The 21,060-nt window shown below is 42.6% G+C and overlaps 1 protein-coding gene across 2 annotated transcripts; it reads left to right on the forward strand.

The window, feature by feature from the left end:
• Positions 1-47: 47 nt before the first annotated feature.
• Positions 48-20,243, forward strand: ubap2a (ubiquitin associated protein 2a). Of its 2 annotated transcripts, none has more exons than XM_089010728.1 (27): positions 48-166; positions 2,015-2,152; positions 2,412-2,489; positions 3,136-3,246; positions 3,377-3,539; positions 3,640-3,726; positions 3,808-3,871; positions 5,001-5,098; positions 5,178-5,236; positions 6,157-6,227; positions 6,348-6,537; positions 7,822-8,077; positions 8,149-8,462; positions 9,717-9,943; positions 10,639-10,912; positions 10,998-11,037; positions 12,236-12,407; positions 12,555-12,600; positions 12,891-13,197; positions 13,264-13,355; positions 14,501-14,551; positions 14,627-14,720; positions 15,433-15,852; positions 16,621-16,725; positions 16,819-16,886; positions 17,877-18,068; positions 19,444-20,243. In XM_089010728.1, exons 2-27 carry the CDS (start codon positions 2,060-2,062, stop codon positions 19,537-19,539), a joined length of 3,768 nt encoding a protein of 1,255 aa, XP_088866854.1. In that variant the 5' UTR covers positions 48-166; positions 2,015-2,059; the 3' UTR covers positions 19,540-20,243. The 2 variants fall into 2 exon arrangements, with proteins under 2 accessions (XP_088866854.1, XP_088866855.1); XM_089010729.1 differs by having other exon boundaries at positions 14,504-14,551.
• The last annotated feature ends 817 nt before the right edge of the window (positions 20,244-21,060 follow it).

A 21,060-nucleotide genomic window follows, 5' to 3' on the forward strand; every position in this document is an offset into this window, starting at 1 on the left:
GTTGTCACCCCCCCCCCCCCCCCTATTACCACCAAATCGTGATTTATGCGACACGAGCATAAACAAAACAAGTTGTGTCCAGAGGACATCGGACAAGCATCCACCTCGGTCGCCCTAATCACGTGACCACCGCGTCTGCTGCTGGCTGAGTGAAGCGTGTTAGCAGGTAAAAAAAAACGATTTTATCATGTTTTCGCTCTTTTGTCAAACAATTCTCAACGCGCTCAATTGAATTTGTTATCGAGTTTACTCGGCGTACGTAGTCGGTCGCCTGTCCATGGCGATTTTCCTTCCTTACTCGGCGCGGACAGCGGTGTCTTTCGCAATTTTTCTGTTGTCTTGGTTTCCCAGCGAGCAATGTCGTGATGGGATTGTGTTCCGCTCAAAGGCCTTCTTCCTCTCATTCGAGATACTTTTAGCCTTTTTACTCGTGTTTTTATTTGGGATATTTGTGTGGTTTCGTTTGTTAAAAAAAATGACGTTGTTAGTGATACTACCGAGCCTTAAATGGTGTGATTACACCGTCGATTGTCAGGAACTCGGACCAGATTTAGGTAGCATCGTTTGCTAACGTTAGCTTCACCTCGGTTGCCTCCGAGACTCGCTCTGTCGGTGTTAGCATGTTAGCATGCCTGCCTTAGTCCTCGCTAGCGAGGACAAAGAGGCCTCGTGTATCACAAGCATTAAGTTTGCTTTTATTAAACGGTGACACTACGACCACCGGTTTGTCATTGGCGAGTGTCTTGTAAATTGATAAGCACATACGGACTACAAGTCTTTCACTTTAGCTGATGTTAACATTCGACCATTTGGCTAGTCTCAAATAAAGTATCCGTCTCGTGAAATGTTGTCGTTTCATGTGTACATTCGTTCCATTGTCATTCCTAAATGTAACCGTTTCTGTCATACATTAATCATTTATGTGTTATAGTTGGTTAAACCGAACCCTTTTAAATGAATGGGCTTTATCGTGAGAATCAAGGCAGTAATGATATTGGTTTGGTTTGTAAATAAAAGTGACGGCGACACAAATGTTTTTGTTCAGCGGGCTATTTGTCTCACTTGTCGAGGTTGCTCCTTGGCATGAGCTTTGTTCGGTTTAATAGCCAATGGTGTCAGTATGTTTGATGACGTCAGACGATCATGTGTACTGCAATGCTATTGTTCTCTCAATCGGCAACTGTCAGTGGGGAGACGGTTGTTTTTTTTAAGTTTACTTCGTGTTTACATCATGCACATTTGTGCAGTTTTGCGTTCGGTGTTAGTAGCGTGCAATATGTCAATCAGTTATTCATGATGACACATTGAACTTGTCATATACATGGAAAATATCAAGCGATTTGTACTTATTCGTGTGAATTATGGCCTTACGCTATTCCCTCCACCTATGCACTATTTTTTTTGTAAGTGGATACCAGGTCACTCTTCTTCCTTGACCTAGATTTTCAGCTGTTTCATCAACAGAACAACCGTGCAGTATACTAACATTTCTGTACAATGCTGCACATACTAAACATCAATTTTGGTCAAATACAAACACAAATAAATATTGTGATGTGATACCTTATTGTATGTATAATGAATGTGCTATTGTATTGTGCTGAAAGAAATACACTGCACTGTATAATAAAGTCACTTTATTTACATTTGTGATGGTCATTGATGGCTTGATGAAATGGCGTTGGAGGTCGGCGGTCACAGGGAATTGCTGTTTGCAAAGAGAGTCACGTTACATGAGGACTGTAATTAAAAAAATAAACTGTACTGTAAAATAAAGTTTTATTTACCTTTGTGATGGTCGCAGAGTCACCTTCCATAAGGACTGTTGGTAACTCCTTATCATTTTTGCTGACTAAAAACCTCTTAATTGACACCTGTTGCTTTCTAACTTGTAAGGTCTTACAAAGCTGAGGCATCACATGTACTTGTCGACCGTGGGCATGTGAAGTCCTTGGAGTCTTTGTGATTAAGTTCTATATAAATAAATATAACTTGGTTTTTTTTTCCTTTTCAGGTTTTTCTATTTTGTACATACAGAGTTTTGTATATACTGTATAGGATGAGCTCGCTGGGCAGCGAAAAGGCCCGGGGCCCTCGTGAAAAAGTGCCGCCTGCTGCCACCAACATGACTCAACCACAGAAACAGATACAGGTGAGAATCTGCAGTCTATCGCACACACACACTTGTCACAGTTGAAAACATATTTCAGAAGACACGTCATACGAAAAAAGACTAGTTTAAGAGGTGTTAATATGTAAAAATAAATACATAAATAAAGACGCACATCAGGCTTTTCTCTAACTGATTCTTGATTGCTGCCCCATGCACAAAGTATGACGAGTACAATAGTTCCCGTATATATAATACATTTGCACAAACAAGTCGATTCATTCATGTTTATGTGTTGCAGGCCACCGCTGAGCAAATTCGGCTTGCCCAGATGATCTATGACAAGAATGACGCTGACTTTGAAGACAAAGTTAATCAGGTATAGAAACGGGTTCATTTGGACAGCAATCCAAAAAGCAAATCCATTCCCACTTGCCACTCTTAACCAGGATTTAACTCTTTTTTTTTTTTTTTTTTTTTTTTTAACAAAATTGCAACCCACAACATTGTAGATGGTTGACTCAGTTTCAATTATTAGCTCACAGTATCCCATGTTGGCAAAAGGTTATCAATTCAGACACCTGATGACCTTGGCCCGTTGAACCCTGAACTATGAAGGACAAATGAATAACTCCTGACTTTCCTTCAATAGTTTTACCGTTTATTAAAAATAAAAGATACCGTATTTTCCGGTGTATAAGGCGCAACCCCAATGAATGGTGCATTTTCAAACTTTTTTCCATATAGAAGACGCACCGGAGTATAAGGTGCACCTTGAATGAATGAAAAAAAGTTTTCCAAATGTAATACATAAATATGCAAAAGTTTTCCAAATATAAGGCACACCACATTATAAGGCACTACTGGGGGAAATGGAGTCGGTCGCAGCTGACTAGACCTGTGGTGTCTCAATATGACTTCACACAGAAGGCACTTCTGCGCGAGGTCATCTTTTGAAGAAAATCAAGGCTTTTGGGTGCACCTTATACATCGCAAAATACGGTACTTTGTATTTTTATCCGCAGCTGATGGAGGTTACTGGGAAGAATCAGGATGAATGTATGGTTGCGCTTCATGACTGCAACGAGGATGTGAGCAGAGCCATCAACTTCCTCCTGGAGAGCACCTCAGATATGGTAGTATCGCGCAATCCAAATGTTACAATCATTTGACCGACTGCCTGGATGAATGCACCACGAAAATCTCATCTGTTATTCCCCTTGCACGTGACAGACTTAGATTTTTTTTCTCACGCTTTGTATTTAGACCTCATGGGAGACCGTAGGAAAGAAAAAGCCACTGGTGAAGGAGGGTCCTTCCGAAAGCAAGGAGAACAAGGAGAACCGGGAGAAGAAAGGCGAGAGGGAGGCTAGCAAGGGCCGTGCGTCATCCAACCGCAAGGGCAAAGGATCCAATCGAAACCGACAGGGTTTGTATCATTTTCGGACACATGCGCATTGGCACAAAACTGTCAAGTCGCCCTTGTGGCTTTAATAAAACCTCCACCGTTCAATTCATCTTTACACCAGGTGCAGTTCGTCCAGTGGAAAACGGCGTGGAGGTGACACCGGTGGACAAAGGCTCCGATCGAGGAAAGAGAGCCAAAGGTGGTCGAGGTGAGGTGGTGATTTGAAAACACTACATTACGCTCGGCACTTTAATAGATTGTAGCAGATGTCGAGCTGATGTTTACGCAGGTTCCGGCGGTCGAGGTAGAGGCAGAGGACCAGCGGCAAGCAGGTTCTCAGCCCAAGGCATGGGGTATGTTTACACTCACGGCCTTTTGGGAAACATTAAAGGACAACCGACGTCACTTTTTTGTTTCTTAACTGACATCAGAAAAACGTTTTATAGCATCTAAAATACCCAAAACACGCAGTATGATATTTTTAGTCAAATGCAAAACACCAGCAAAAATGACTTAGTGTCCAAAATCTGCAAAAAAAATGAACCCGGAAGTGGCGAGTTTCAGAAGATATCGCCCCCCTGTTCATGATGTCACCCTAAGACGTCTTGCCTTTCTGCAGAATCAAAACAGTGGCTTCAGATTCGGAGAATATGCTTTCTTGTTACTCGTCCAATTATGAATATGATTCAAATAGTTCTGAAGAGGAAAGTACATGTTTGCAAGCGATTAAATAATTTATTCTATGCCATTTTGAGGTATCTGGGGTCAGGAAATGTGGCACAAAAAGAGGCAGAAAATGGCGACAAAGCTCCTGTAAGGAATTAATCAGCCCGTTTCCACAATCTGATTAATTCTTTATACGGAGCTTTGTCGCCCTCTTCTGCCTCTTTTTGGTGCTACACAAAGTTTTCAGCCCAGCCAAATACAGCAAATGCATTGACGTGATGGAAGGACTGCTACAATGTGTCCTTTTTTCGGTCAGGGGCGTTCCTTCATTGACGTCACGTGAGGACTCGTCACCAACTCAAACACAAGACTTCCTGAATATTCAGCGCGAGTTTTAAAACGTAAAATATAGCTATATGCGGTGGAATCTTTGGAAAATAAGATCAGTAGAAGTCATTTGAAGCCATTTTACAAATTATGGACACAACTTGTCCAGAGACGTCGGTTGTCCTTTAAGTCGCTCTCGTGAAGGGAATTTCTTCAAAAAGGCGAATTCAAACTATTGACAGTGATTTGTTTTCTGCACATGTTATAGCTGTTTCAAAATGGATGAATAAATATTTCTGTGGGGGAAAACAAAGTTTTGCCAAAAATTCACAAATGTTTTTTGTTTTTGTCATTTTTGGCTGTTGCGGGGGGCGGGGGGGGGGGGAACGATTCCATTTTAATAACAAGGCTTGAACAGAAAATATGAAAGTATGAAACGTGTTTAAAGTCAAAATCTGTAACAATGTTCACCCTTTGATCATTTCCCAGGACCTTTAATCCTGCAGACTATACTTCAGAAGCAGGGACGCGGACCGCACAGACCGAGATTTGGGACACCGCGGCTAACAACAATACAGATGAGACGGGTTGGTGTCGTGCAAATGGCAACCGCTCAAACGTTGCTTAAAAACTCACGGTTTCTGTCACCTTTTTGCTTTTTTTCAGCAAACTGGAGGAACCCGGTTGAAGACTACGGACCCGAGGACTGGAGTGAGGATGTTAGTGTGAGTCCTCACCCCAAAAAAATCTGAAAGGAAAACAAGTGATGTTAAAGGACAACCGACAGCATTTTTTTGTTTCCTAACTGACATCAGAAAAACGTTTGATAGCATCTAAAATACCCAAAACACGCAGGCTGATATTTTTAGTCAAATGCAAAACACCAATAAAAATGACTTAAACTGTCCCAAAACTGCCACAAAATGAGCTTGAAAACTGGGCAGATTCAGAAAGTTCGTGACGTCACTATTCGTCACACACTGCCTTGCTCCAGAATCAAAACAATGACTTCAGAGAGTTCAGATTCGGAGAAGATGCTTTCTTGTTACTCATCCAGTTATGAATATGATTCAAATAGTTCTGAAGAGGAAAGCATAAATGTTTGAAATCGATTAAAGAAGTCATTCCGTATCAATTCGAGCTGTCTGGACTCCAATGTAGCGCCCACAACATGCACAAGATGGCGCACAAGCTTCGTTGGAAATTGGCTGATTTGTCCGCTGGCAATTTGTGTAAATTTACACATTCTTCACGCGTGTGACCGCAATTGGCTGCGACACACAAGGATTCACCATCGCGTTATTTATGTAGTTTTCCTTCTAATTTCATCATCAACACGGTGTTTTCAGACCAAACAAAGTACCCAAAATGCATTGTGTGTCGCTTTCTCGATGAGGGGCGTTCCAGACGTGACGTCACGTAGGGCATCGTCATCAACTCGAAAACAAGACTTTCTGAATATTCAGCGCGAGTCTTAAAACGTAAAATATAGCTATTGCCGTGGAATCTTTGTAAAATGCACTCTGTAGAAATCATTTGAAGTGATTTTACAAATTACGGACAGAACTTGTCCGGCGGCGTCGGTTGTCCTTTAAATTCAGCTCAATTCATTGAATATTTTGTGTTCGTCTCTGTTTGACAACAGCTCTCGGAGACCAAAGTCTTCACGTCGTCATGTGCTCCTCCAGCTGAGAATCATATCACTTCTGGCCAAAGGTGAAGAACCAACATGTGAAATAAATTGTCTCGACTTCACTCTTGCAATGCTAATTAGCTTGATCACTAATCTAAAATAGATCCCCACATTTTTAAAGCTCACCAAATGTCATTCTGCAGTCTGGACCTAGCCTCTCTGCTGCAGAAGCCTGTGGTGTGTGGAAGAGAAGCGCCTCCCTGCTCCTCCTCTTCCTCCTCGCAGAGTCTGGTCTTTACCAACTCTCACCACCACCAGCCAGCGCAGCCGCAATATCAGCCTCCTCCTAGCCGCAGCACCGCCGGCGGCACCAGCTATGCTCATGCTGCTCTGGTAAAAGCAAACAAACAAACAAACAAACAAATAAAAAATTAAATACAGTAAAGTCTCGTTATATCGATATTCAAGGGAGTCCGAAAAAATATCGATATAACCGGGACTATCGATATATCCGACCCTGTTTGCATGTAATTTTCTCCGTGCGTGCATAGAAATAGTATCGATATAACCGGGACTATCGATATATCCAATATCGATATAACGAGACTTTACTGTAGTTAAATCAACAAATAAAATAGGAATAAACACACAAATTACCGTAATTTTCAGTGTATGAGGCGCACTCAAAAGCCTTGATTTTCTTCAAAAGATGACCCTGCGCCTTATACGCAGGTGTGCCTTATATGTGAAGTAATATTGAGACATAACAGATGTCGCAACTACTTTCAGAACCCACCGACTTAATTTTCCCCTTGTAGAAGGGAAAAGCAGAAAGGAAATGAAGAAAACAAGAAGTACGTAATCCCAGCTTCCTCTACTGTAGCGCCTTAAAAGTTGGTGTCCATTATATTTGGAAAACTTTGATTTTTATGTATTATATTTGGGAAAACTTTTTCATTCATCGAAAGGTGTACCTTACATATTGAAAAAGTTTGAAAATACACCATTCGATGGGGGTGCGCCTTGTACTCCGGTGTGCCCTATACACCGGAAAATACGGTAATTAAAATTAACTTATTCACTGCCATTTCCGGATTTATTCGGGAATTGAAAAGCATGACATGGAGCGCCATTCCTGAATTTGTTCGGGTTTTGGCTTTTCTTGCAAGGGTGCCGATAAACCGCTGGTCAGACCTCTAGCAATGTTTTTACCCTTCTACCAGGGGGCACCATTTGCCTTTTGTCCATGTTAGCGCTTCAGCTGTTGTTAAAGCGCTATATAAATCAATATGTGTGTATTGTATTGTATTGTATTTTATTTTTTACAGTTGCCCTTATTTCAACCTCTGATAACTCCAGACCCATATAACTTGGGAATTAACTCTAGTTTTTTATTAAAGAAGAGAGTCCAAGGTTTCTAATGCTGCATTGAATATTGATGTAGTCCTAAAACTCATTCTGTGAGTCCTGCAATTTGAGTGAAAATGACAAAAACCCGGGCACTAGAGCGGACACATTTTGCTGGTTGTGAATGAGTTAACTGGTTAATTAATTAATTAATTAATTACAAAAACACACCAACTCTTAAACCATCAGCTTTTATGGTAAGTGCATAATAAAATATGCTGATGGGAAAAAAACCCCTAGAGGAACTCTTCCTGTTTTTACCTATGGCAGTCGTCTGTTCTGGGAGCTGGTTTTGGAGACCTGGGCCAAGCCAAGAGGCCTCCACCCAGCGCGGGGGCCCAGATACTGGAACAGCTGAAAGGTCCTGGCTTGGGTCCTCTCCTGTCACATTCTGCCAACACCCAAGGCGGCTCTTCGATTGGCCGCCTACCAAGCTTGGGAGCACCCGTACCTCCGCCGTCTTCCTCCAGCTGGGACATGAAGGCGCCCGAATCAAACGCCACCGCGCTGTCCTCACAGTTCAGCCGTAAGTCTCCTTGCCAAAGCCTTCAATTGACCATTGAGTGTGCCTTATTGTGCATTTGGGTTTATCCGCAGGTGAATTTGGGCTTCAACCAGAACCTTCTCTTGTGCTGAGTCAGCTTATTCAGAGGCATACGGGTCCTTCCTTGCCACTGGCGCGTCAACCAAGTCCATCATCTCAACAACAAGCGGTGCCAGCGTCCGCCGTCTCTTCTGCTTCTCAACACAGCAGCACGTCGGCGCAGGCCGGCTCGGCGATGGCGCCCCCTGGTCCCAAACTTCCGGTTCCCAGCGCTGCTGGGCTGGTGGACGCTCAAGGTTGCGGGACACCACAGCAGCAGCGGGCACAATTAAAAGCTCAAAAACGAAGGATACCTCCGACTTCGAAGGTAATAATAATAATGCAGTTCATTTCTAAGCGCCTTTTAAAGGACAACCGACGCCTCCGGACAAGTTGTGTCCATAATTTGTAAAATCACTTCAAATGACTTCTACTGAGCGTATTTTACAAAGATTCCGCCGCATATAGCTATATTTTATGTTTTAAAACTGGCGCTGACTATTCAGGAAGTCTTCTTTTTGAGTTGGTGACGAGTCCTCACGCTACGTCACTGAAGGAACGCCCCTGACCGAGAAATCGACACACAATGCATTTTGCGGTATTTTGTTCTGAAAACTTCGTGTTGATGGCGAAATTAGAAGGAAAACACATAAATAATGTGATGGTGAATCGTTGTGTGTTGCACCAAGACAACTATTTGATATTCGCTGACACAAATTCCCAGTAGACAAATCAGCCCATTTCCGACGGAGCTTGGGCGCCATCTTCTGCATTTTCTGGGTACTACATTGCTGTCATTGACAGCTCGAATTGATATGGGAGGACTCCTTTAATCGATTGCAAACATTTATGCTTTCCTCTTCAGAACTATTTGAATCATATTCATAACTGGATGAGTAACAAGAAAGCATCTGAAGCCATTGTTTTGATTCTCGAGCAAGGCAAGACGTCTTGGCGTGACGTCACGAACAAGGGGGCGGGACCTAATGAACCTGGCTATTTCCTGTTTCATTTTGAAGTCGTTTTTTGGACACTTTAAGTCATTTTTATTGGTGTTTTTCATTTGACTAAAAATATCAGCCTGCGTGTTTTGCGTATTTTAGATGCTAAAAACGTTTTTCTGATATCAGTTAAGAAACCAAAAAATGATGTCAGTTGTCCTTTATAACTCTCAAGGTCACTTTACAGTCGCAGGATGAGTTTTTTTTTCACACGCGCCCGCTTTCACTCAACCCGGAATAAGTCAAATAGAAAGCGAGCTAGCTTGCTAATAGCTACTGAACAGATAGCTAGCTAGGTAGCCAGACAGGTAGCCAGCTAGATAGCCAGATAGCTAATAGATAGCTAGATAGGTAGCCAGCTAGATAGCTAAATAAAGAGACGCCCTTATAATTTACTTCAAATTATGTGGTGGAGCCCCAAAAAATTCTCGTGAAGCCTGGTTAGAGAAGTTGTGATGATGAATTGGGACAAGGTTTGTTTGCGACGTATTGTCATCCTGGGCCAATCAAATTCAGACATTTATGGAAAACAAAGTTCACTGTATGTTTGTGTATGTAAACTTGTTTTTTCCCTGTTCCAGATTCCCTCCACGGCAGTAGAAATGCCAGGCTCCACCGACGTCCCCGGTCTCAACCTTCAGTTTGGGGCGTTGGATTTTGGCTCGGAGTCTGCTTTGCCAGAGTTTGGAGTTGTGGACTGTGCTCTCGGTGCAGCCTCCAGGGAATCTACCCCGGCCCCCGGCCCAGTCGCGCCTGTGTCAGCATCGGGGACTCAGAATCAGACAAGCTTGTACTCCAAACCTCTCAGGTACCAGTGGATGTCATAAAATCAGATATAATGTCAGAAGTCTTGGATTGGATTGGATTAGCCTTTATTATTTTGCAGTATATAAATTTAAATTTCACAGCAGCAAAGTGATGAAAGTAAATGGAAAGGAATGGAAGAAGTAGAAAAACAAAATACAGGAACTGGTGTGAATACTCTTGAGGCGCCATCTTGAAGTCAAAAGAACAAAAAAAACAACGAAATAATATGACAACACAAAGACTCAGTCATTCAATCTTAACCACTTTCTGCGCCCTCTTTGTTGTGCAAAGCAGTCTAGATGAAACAGGAGAGGATCAAAGTGTCCTTTTCACCAGTGGATCAGGGACATCATGGTGGAATGTGCACGTCTACTACAAGCTAAATGTTGAAAGCAAACACGAAGCTGCTGCATCCATTGACAAAAAGAGATTGTCTCACATCTCCCGTCCCACATAAATCCGCTTCAATTCCAAGACGCGACAGTTCCGCATCAGCGCTCTCCGCCGACGCTGCTTTCTTCTCATCGCGGGCTCCTCAAGCCATGCATCCATCCATCCAGCCACAGACGATGACAGTCAAATAGCACTGACATCCCTCCCAAATCAAAAACAGTGCTGCCATATTCATGCTGCCTTTTCGGCCATTACCAATATGAAATTATTTGTGAACACATCTTCCTTTTGTCTGTGTTATAGCGAGTCGCTAGGAAGTCCTCTCTCCGTCGACCTTCCTTTGCCCCTTTCGTCATCTGAGCCAGTGTATCACACGTCCTCAGCGGCACTCCCCAGTCTCACGCCCTCTTCACTGGGGCCCGCCATTTCCAGCGCCCCCCCTTCATCGTCGCTGACCACATCTACCATTCCCTCCTCGCCTCACTTCTCCACAGTGGCAGGAAGCTATGATGGATCCTTGCCCCCTCAGGCACGACTGGCCTTCTCCCAGAGTAAAGAAACCACTGGACCAGTTTTGGTGAGAAGAAATCTTATACAGAAGTTGTTCTTTTTTAAAAAAAATATCCTCCTCTTTTTAAATTATTTTTATCTTCCTATTCCAGAATGGTCTGAATGGTGTAAGGAACTCTGCAGCTTTAGACAGTACGTAACCTTCCACAAATCTGGTAATACAGTAAAGTCTCGTTATCTCGATATTCTCGGTAGTCGGTAAAAATATCGATATAACCGGACTATCGATATATCCGATCCTGCGCCGAACTTCATTAAAAGTGGGCAATAAATGGGGGATCTTTGTTTGATATGGTGTGTAATTTTCTCCTTGAGTTCATGGATTGCATATCTAGCATGCTCTTGCACTGTAGTGAAGGGAAAAATAAACTTATAAATTCAATAAAAATGTCATTTATTATTTTCATAACGCACTCTTGCAATCGTGACTCGGAGTAGCACTCGACATTGTTCTATACACACACACGAGAGAAACCACGAACGCCAGCATGTACATACTGGATGAAAAATAGTGATTATTGCAAGCGATAAAGATATCTGATTACAACACAATTAAATACATGGATGGAAAACGAACACTGCAACGTTTACATTACTTACCTTGATAACGTATTCTCGGGCACGTCAAACTCTTTCTCAATGGAGGATTTGCCTCTTGTAGGATTGTCCTCCACAACCACTATTGCCTTGTACTTGTACTTCGTTCCCATATCACAATTCTTAAGTTTCCCCATGATTGAAATTGGTGTTGAACAACTAACTGTATATAAGAAGACTACAGTATGTTTCAGATGCTATTGCAGCTCTGCTACACAGTGCAAGACACGAAAGCTGGTCACGTGACCAACGGTGCTACCGATACAGATTCCGCTAATGGTGGTACTGTATTGAAATCCTTAAGCAAATATCGATTCAGCTTAAGATGCTTTTGTATCGATATAAGCATCGTATTAACCGGATTATCGTAACAACCTGGAATCGTACTAACCGGAACTAATTATATCATAAAAATACTAGAAATTTGCCGGGAAATGAAAATACAGTAAAGTCTCGTTATATCGATATCGGATATATCGATAGTCCCGGTTATATCGATACTATTTCTATGCACGCACGGAGAAAATTACATGCAAACAGGGTCGGATATATCGATAGTCCCGGTTATATCGATATTTTTTCGGACTCCCTTGAATATCGATATAACGAGACTTTACTGTAGTATCGTAATAAGCAGTACTACCAATATAACCAATATCGATATAACGAGACTTTACTGTAGTTCTACATACAATCCATGTCTCTCTTATAAACAGTGTCATCCTCTGCTTAGTTTCCTCAGCTTCCTCCACACCAAAGCCTGACTCGCCATCACTTAACGCTAACTGCGGTCCCGCATCCTCGTCCCACTTGGCCCCTTCCACCTTGCCCGCGCAGAGCTCCGGCACCCTCTCCAGCCTGGCACAGGACCTTCCCTCAACCGGCCAGCTCAACACTCTCAACAGGTGACAAGCTCACGCATACCAAGAAACAAACAGATCCAAATTGTCTTTACTTATTTGCAAACTTCACTTGTGTTGTATTTGTCCAACTGAGCAAAAGACATTGAAAAACGTGACTACAAGTGAACCACTTTTGCTTTTTGTCTGCAGCCATATCAACAATCATTCCTCAGCTCTTGGCTCCGGTTCTCTCACTGTAAGTAAATGTATCTAAATATCTTATTTCAGGGCGTTGTTTGGCTTAGGTCACTGGTGTCAAAGTCAAGGCCTAGGGGCCAAAATCTGGCGCGCCACCTCATTTTATTCGGCCCGTGAAAGCAAATCAAATTTGTGAAATTCCATGATGCTTGCTTAAAGGACAAGCGACGCCTCCGGACAAGTTGTGTCCATAATTTGTAAAATCACTTCAAATGACTTACTGAGCGTATTATTCCACCGCATATAACTATATTTTATGTTTTAAGACTCGCCCTTTCACCCTTTCAGTTCACAAGCGGCAGCGGCAGCGTGAGCTCTCTCTCTGCCTCCTCTGCGTCCTACACGTCGTCGCAACCTCCGCCTTTGGCGCTTCACTCAGTCCACAACAGCAGCAACAGTAGCAGCGGCGTCAACATGAGCCACCTGGCTAACATGTCCGGCATGAGCAACCACATGAGCGTCGGCGGTATCGGCGGCGCGAGCGGATTACACTCTGCTATCACCAGCACGACGCTGGGACTCGGCTCCAATGGAGCTACCGGCACATCCAATCTCTCTGGACCAAGGACTGCACCCTTGCTTTCCTCGTCCACTGGTAGGCGAAAAAAGGGGGAAAAAAGTGTTTTGGTATTCGTTTGTCATATGGTCATTTGGTTAACAGGTAAAGCCCCACCAAACTTATCCCAAGGTGTTCCTCCTCTGCTGCCTAACCAGTATATAATGGGTCCAGGGGGACTGCTCCCAGCCTACCCAGTAAGTCTCTCAACAAAATAAAATCATCCGACAGGCATGGAAACTGTTTTTTTTCTTTCTTTTAAATATAATAATAAACGGTAATCCATTGTGTATTTTTATACAACTTTATTAGCAGAGTCCTGGTAACAACAACAACATATGTAACAACAACATATGTAACATCGTCTCTGCCCCTTAACGTTAACCATGGTAATGTTTGAACGTGCCTTCAAAATAAAATACACCACAGAAACAAGTACAAAGCGCATCAAAAATACAACTCGCTATAAAATAAAACATAGTTCGGACTCAGATAATAACACGGAAATTATGTACATTATTTATTCTTTCTGCGCGACCTGACACCAAATGACCCACGGACCGGTACCGGTCCGCGGCCCGGTTGTTGGGGACCTCTGCTATAATCGATGTGAAATGGACGTCTTTGTGAAGCTTTAAAAGTCTTACATCGGATGAAGACACGATATGATAAATAGGATTTGATTGAGGATAAATAGTCTCGAAAAAAAAGGACAGAATGACTCTGGTGTTAACATCACCAAAGCATCTTTTCAATTTAAATATTGGCTCATGAGTTTTGGAGAAAAACAAAAGAAACTCTCAATGTGAATTTAACTCATTCACTGCCATTCCCGAATTTATTTGGGAATTGAAAAGCATGGCTTTGAGCGTGATCCCCAAATGTGTTGGGGTTTTGGATTTTCTTGTGGGAGGGGGTGTCGATAAAGCAATGTTTTTCCCCTCCCACGAGGGGGCAGCATTCGCCTTTTGTCCATGTTAGCGCTTTGTTACAGCTTTAGCTGTTGTTAAAGCGCTATATAAATCAATATGTATGCATTGCATTGTATTTTGTACAGCTGCCCCCATTTTAAGATCAGATAACTCCAGACATATCTTATTTAGGAATTAACTCTTTTTTTCTGATGAAAGAAGAGAGTGTAACATTTCTTACGCTGCATTGAATGTTTATGTTGTCCTAAAACTCAATATTCTGTGGCTCCTCCAACTTCAGTGAAAATGACAAAAACCCTGGCACTGGAGCGGAACACATTTTTGCACTTCCTCCGGCAGTAAATGAGTGCCACAAATATACGCTACAAATACAAAAACAACAGATATTAAATCTGCATTTGTTTTGACAGCAGATTTACGGCTATGAGGATCTCCATATGCTCCAGTCCAGACTACCGATGGTGAGACTTTGATCCTCATTTGACTTTTGAGTTGTTCAATCTGGACTAGGTCTCAATCTGGTTTTGTGCTCTCAGCCCTCTTTGCAGGATTACTACGGAATCACATTCCCTGGCCCCACTGCCACTCTGTCCAGCAGAGACGGGGGTCTCGCCAACAACCCTTACTCAGGTACGAGCACTTCGGTTGATCATTTGCCATGTGAAATCTCATCAAACACGTCCATCCTCCTGACACTCAAGTGACATAATTGGTCCAAAATGGCACAGTTCAATTCTAATAATAATAATAATAATAATAATAATAATAATAATACATTTTATTTTAAGCGCCTTTCAAAGCTCTCAAGGACACTTTACAGTCACAGAGAAGCATATGTACTATAATAAATAAAATACAATCACAAAATAGAATACAATAAATAAAATACAGTTATGAATAGAAACAAGAGAAAGAGCTACACAGAAAATGCAATTTTAAATAGGTGAGTTTTGGATTTAGCAGTGGAGAAATTTACATTTCACAGTAGTAAAATGATGAAAGTAGAAAAACAAAATACATGAGATGCTGGAAAGGCAGCCGATGGTACGAATGTTGGGAGGAAGTGAGTTCCAGAGTTTGGGGGCAGAGCAGCTGAAAGCTCTGTCCCCCACGCGTTTGTGTGGGGCGGGGGGTAATGAATTAAAAAAAACTCAGATCAGAAAGTAATCACATTTCCTTTGTACATTAATATCTTTAGGGGTCAATTCAGTCCAAATAAATGTTGTCATTGTATTTGTTTTATTTATTCATTGTTGACATCCAACTTGTCCCACTTAGGCATTGATCTATTTTTTTTTTTTTTTAGTTCAATCATCTGACATATTTCAATGTGGATGTTCAGGTGAAGTCCCAAAGTTTGGAAGGAATGACTCCACCTCCCCAGCACCTCCCACGAGCCTGGCAGCCCAACAGCAGCCCCCACAAGGCCAAAACCAAGGACCGAGCCCGAGCCAGCCTCAGCCTCCTCAAGGCCAACCTCAACCGCAAGGCCAACCGCAGCACCACAGCAGTCAGCAGGCCTTCCTGCCACCCGGCTACAGCTACACGGGGCTGCCTTACTACGCCGGCATGCCCGGCGCCGTGCCGAGCGCCGCCGCCTTTCAGTACGCTCCTACCATGTTTGTTCCTCCGGGAGGTCCGGGACCGGCCTCGGCCAAGCAGCACAGCATGGGGCTCAGCTTGGGGAACCCGTCTGCCAGCCCCTTCCAGCAACAGACGCAGCAACAGCCCAGCGGTTACGGCCAGCACGCGTTCAGCTCAGGTCAGTGACTGCTTACTTTCCTTTTGTGGTGGGACACCCTTAAAGGACAACCGACACCATTTTTTTTTTGTTTCCTAACTGACATCAGAAAAATGTTTGATAGCATCTAAAATACCCAAAACAAAACAGACCTTAACATTTTTGAAAATACACCATTCATTGGGGGTGTGCCTTATATTCCGGTGCGCCTTATATTTGGAAAACTTTCATCTATTTAGATATTATATTTGAAAAACGTCTGTATACGCTCTCAGTCGTACAAGAGCGGTCCATCGATGAAAGGAAGCTATTTCATAAAACAGCAAAACCCTTCACTAAATCGCCATGGTGGGGTGAGGTTCAATGTGGATCGTTCCTACAACCGACTTCTTAGGCAACATAGGCTTAGTTAAGCTGATGAGGTGATACCAGAGCAAATGGCGCAATCAGGCCAGTCGTAGACCCCATACTCAGGCAGGGCAATAGAAGTAATCAGTGTAGCCGCAGGGAGTAGTCCTCTGCTCCCCCCTCAACCTGAGAGCAGGGACCAATCAAAGCAGTGTGGCACCTAGGGATATATCAAGTCATATCCCTACCGTCCAGACGTGGCGGTGCCGGACTCTGCTAAGATAGGTCCCTGCTCTCGGGTTGGGGGGAGCAGAGGACTACTCCCTGCGACTCCACTGATTACTTCTATTGTCCTGACTGGCCTGATTGGCTGATTTTTTTTTTTTTTTTTATTGTCGTTTTTTTTTATATAATTTATCAAGGTGATGCTTTTGTTTTCAGGGTACGAGGAGCTGACAGCAGGACCGGCCGGCGTGGACTATACGAAAGGCTACAATTCTTCCTCTCAGGCACAATCCAAATCTGCTGCTAGCGGGCCTGGTAAAGGTAAGGCTGTGGGCACATTCAAGAGCTAATTAAATTACATCTTCTGCCTCTTTCGGAAGAATATAGTGATCATATTTGTTTTCAAATTTCCAGGTGTTTCGGTGACATCCAGTAACTCCGGCGTGCCAGACATCAGTGGAAGTGTTTACAATAAGACCCAGGTAAGTTAGCCTGATTCTCAATTGCACTTTTAATCGGGGAACACACAAAGGTCGCTATACGTGTACAAATCCACTTTCTAATTTGGCCAGAAAAAGCCATTAAAAGCCAAATAAGTACTTGACAAGTTGTGTTCATAATTTGTAAAATGGCTTCAAATGACTTCTACTGATCGTATTTTACAAAGATTCCACCGCATATAGCGATATTTTACTTTTTAAGACTCGCGATGAATATTCAGTCTTGTATTTGAGTTGGTGAGGATTCCTGACGTGACGTCACGGAGGGAACGCCCCTGACTGAGAAAGTGACACACAATGCATTTTGGGTACTTTGTTTGGTCTGAAAACTTCGTGTTGCTCCATGTTGATGGCGAAATTAGAAGGAAAACACATAAATAACGCGATGGTGAATCATTGTGTGTTGCACCAAGACTACTATTTGATACTAGTTGACACAAATTCCCTGCAGACAAATCGGCCCATTTCCAATGCAGATTTGGCACCATCTTCTGCATTTTGTGGGACGCTACACATCATTCGTGATGCCTCAAAATTACCCGAAAGAACTTCTATAATCGATTCCAAACATGTATGCTTTCCTCTTCAGAACTATTTGAATCATATTCATAACTGGCTGAGTAACAAGAAAGCATTTTCTCCGAATCTGAAGCCATTGTTTTGATTCTCAAGCAAGGCGAAGACATCTTGGCGTGACATCACGAACAAGTAGGCGGGACTTTTTGAAAGTGGCCACTGCCGGTTTCAAATTGAAGTAGTTTTTAGACACTTTAAGTCATTTTTATTGGTGTTTTTCATTTGACTAAAACTATCAGCCTGCGTGTTTTGGGTATTTTAGATATAAGTCATTTCTCTGTTGTCAGTTAGGAAACAAAAAAAATGGTGTCGGTTGTTCTTTAAAAAAAAAAAAAAAAAAAAAACTTGACCCTGGCAATAAAACATATCGTTTTGTTTCCCCCCCCCCCCCTGTAGTCTTTTGACAAGCAGGGTTTCCACACAGGGACCCCCCCTCCCTTCAACCTGCCATCTGCGCTGGGAGGTCCGGGACCCCTGAATCCTGGCGCAGCCCCCGGAGGTTATGCAGCGGCGCCCTTTCTTCACATCCTGCCTCACCAGCAACCGCACTCACAGCTGCTGCACCACCATCTCGCTCAGGATGCACAGGTAACATTTGCACTCAGGTGAACCCCTGGGATCCTTTCCAGACCCACTTGCAATTGGCAACGAGGGAATACAGTGATACCTCAGCTCGCGAACTTAATTGCTTCGCAGAAAGTGTAAGGCAAAAGGTTTGTCTGGCGAACATTTATTTCCCATAGGAAATCATTAAAAAATAGAATAATCCGTTCCCTTCTTAATAAGCCTTAAAACTACACAAAATATACCTTATTTTATGTATAATAAATGTGCTCTTGTATTTTAATGTTGCAGCTGTAATTGTAAGAAATAAACTGTACTGTATAATAAAGTCGTTTTATTTACCTTTGTGGTAGTCGATGTAGTTGTCCCTTGATGCTATCCGAGTGAAGTTGCCGTGCTTTCTCGGCGGCGATAATACCCTCACTCACACTGTCCCCTGCTAGCTGCTTTTTGTGAATCCAAATCAACAGAAGTTTTTCAACCTCTTCTATTACCTGAGACAAGTTGCTTAGACTACACAGAAACACCCTTAGCCAAACGTAGCAATGGTCGACTTAGCATACTGGTAGTGGGACGCTAAGTCACACAAACGCTCACCTCGTTGGTGTTTTTCGATGATCTCTTTCTTCTGCTCAACCGTAATTTTCTTTTGTGTCTTCTTCGGCTTAACACTAGCAAGTGGTAAGGGTCTTTTTCGGTCCCATAATAGCAAAAGTACTCCACTCGATAACAAACCACGTCTGCAATCAAAAAAAGGGGGTGTGGAAAACAAGTCCGCCGGCCACCGTGGCGTTCATCCGCCGAAAACTAGTTCGTTAGCCAAGATTATATATTCGCGAATTTAATGTTCGTGAGGCGAAAGGTTCATGAGCTAAAGCGTTCGTAAGCTGAGGTATCACTATATAACACACACACACACTGTCAGAGATATGCCAGTCAGACACTGTGGACAAAGACTCGAAACCAGAAAGATTGTCTCTACTGCCGGCAGGAAACGTAGTCATTCATGACATACACCTGAATTCTGCGGCCCTCTGCCAAGCTATTTATTGAGAGTACACGCAAATTAAAGTGATACATTAGTAAAACATAGTTTTCTTGATTAGAATACCACGCCCCTAGAACGTTCTGAGCACCAACAGCTGTTAGCAATAAAACATTGTCTTTTCCATGAGCTGATCAATTTGTAGCTGACCGTTTAACTTGCTGTGTCTGTTGACCTCAGATTGACCCCAGGTTGTCTGTGCTTCAATTGTGTATGTGAGTCACAAGTGTTGACTAAGCATATATAACAGCATGAAACTTTTAAATATGATCACTTCTTATTCTGTCTAATCTTTTATCACACACACCACCTCATATGCTCATTTCTGTATTGTCCCTTTTTTTCCATGTTCAGGGCGGTCCGGGTCAGCGTGGACAGTCCAGCGGCCTCCAGCAGAAGAGCCAAGTCAATAAATCAAGCTACGGCAGCCCCCCCTATTGGGCTAACTGAAGTCACCGCGCCGTGTGCGCGAGTGATCCGATGTATGCATTTGTGTGCTTGTTGTGCACGAGCGTGCATGCGACAGGCACGTTCATGCGTCCGACTGATAAACCAACGGAGGGACAAACCATTTTACAACACAAAGCTCAAAACACACTACCGCCGCCTCTCTCCTTTGCTCTGTATATCCCCCCCTCCCCCAACCTTTTCAAATTTATGTCCGTTGTATGTAAAATATATTTATGTATGTATTTATACAGTATATATGTATTCGTAGAACATGAAATGTGGTTTTCTGCATTGTTTTTTTATTTTGAAGGGCATTTTATTTAAAAAAAAAAAGTGGAATGAGAATGCTAAATCATGAAGTTGGTGAATATACTTGAACACAAGCATCATGTGATGTAGATTCCTTTTTGTATGCATACATGAACTGAGAACAATGTACATAGATTATAAGCATTATTTTCATGGCGAAGGCCTTTTTTTTTTTTAGAAGAAATGTTTTTTTTTTTTTGTAATTCTGGTCTCCTGCATCTGTGAATCCTTATTTTAAAGTTGATAGCTTGAGTTCCTTTTTCTCCCCCCTCCCACCTGCAGTTTTCCCTCCATCTGTCCATCATTCCTCTCTACTAGTTGGCTGCTCACCAGTCAGGCCTTGATGTCATTCTAACATTGGTTTAATCCTTGTCCAGATTAAAATGTAAACTGTTTGAGTGACTGCTTTGTTCTGTGCTATCACACAAAAAAAAAAATATATATATAGTCAGTTCGGAAAGTATTGAACGTTTCACTTTTCCCGCAGTTTCCTATGGTACAGTCCTATTGAAGAAAAAAAAAATTGTTTTGTTTCCTGACATCAGAAAAACGTTTTATAGCATCTGAAATACCCGAAACACGCAGGCTGATATTTTTAATCAAATGCAAAACACAAATAAAAATGAGTGTCACAGAACTGCCATAAAATGACCATGGAACTGGGCAGATTTAGACAGTCCCGCCCCCTTGTTTGTGATGTCACTATTGGTCTCACACACTGCCTTGCTCCAGAATCAAAACAATGGCTTCAGAGAGTTCAGATTCGGAGAAGATGCTTTCTTGTTACTCATCCAGTTATGAATATGATTCAAATAGTTCTGAAGAGGAAAGCATAAATGTTTGCAATCGATTAAAGGAGTCCTCCCATATCAATTCGAGCCGTCAATGACTTAATGTAGTACCCTGAAAATGCACAAGATGGCGCACAAGCTCCTTTGGAAATGGGCTTATTTGTCTGCTGGGATTTGTCTCAACTAGTATCAAATAGAAGTCTTGGTGCAACACACAACGATTCACCATCGTGTTATTTATGTGTTTTCCTTCTAATTTTGCCATCAACGCGAATCAACACGAAGTTTTCAGACCAAACAAAGTACCCAAAATGCATTGTGTCGCTTTCTCGGTCAGGGGCGTTTCTTCCGTGACGTGACGTCAGGCATCGTCATAAAGTCAAAAAGCAAGACTTCATGAATATTCAGTGTGAGTCTTGAA

Source organism: Hippocampus bargibanti, linkage group LG12 (assembly GCF_051943395.1).
Source record: "Hippocampus bargibanti isolate YZ-2025 linkage group LG12, ASM5194339v1, whole genome shotgun sequence".
Classification (NCBI taxonomy): Eukaryota; Metazoa; Chordata; class Actinopteri; order Syngnathiformes; family Syngnathidae; genus Hippocampus; species Hippocampus bargibanti.

Bases quoted from the DNA above. Each gene is read 5' to 3' on its own strand.
- ubap2a (XM_089010728.1), top strand. From the start codon at position 2,060: ATGAGCTCGCTGGGCAGCGAAAAGGCCCGGGGCCCTCGTGAAAAAGTG. The intron at 6,538-7,821 runs GTAAAAGCAAAC...TACCTATGGCAG, and splicing joins GCTATGCTCATGCTGCTCTG to TCGTCTGTTCTGGGAGCTGG. The intron at 13,356-14,500 runs GTAAGTCTCTCA...TTGTTTTGACAG, and splicing joins GACTGCTCCCAGCCTACCCA to CAGATTTACGGCTATGAGGA.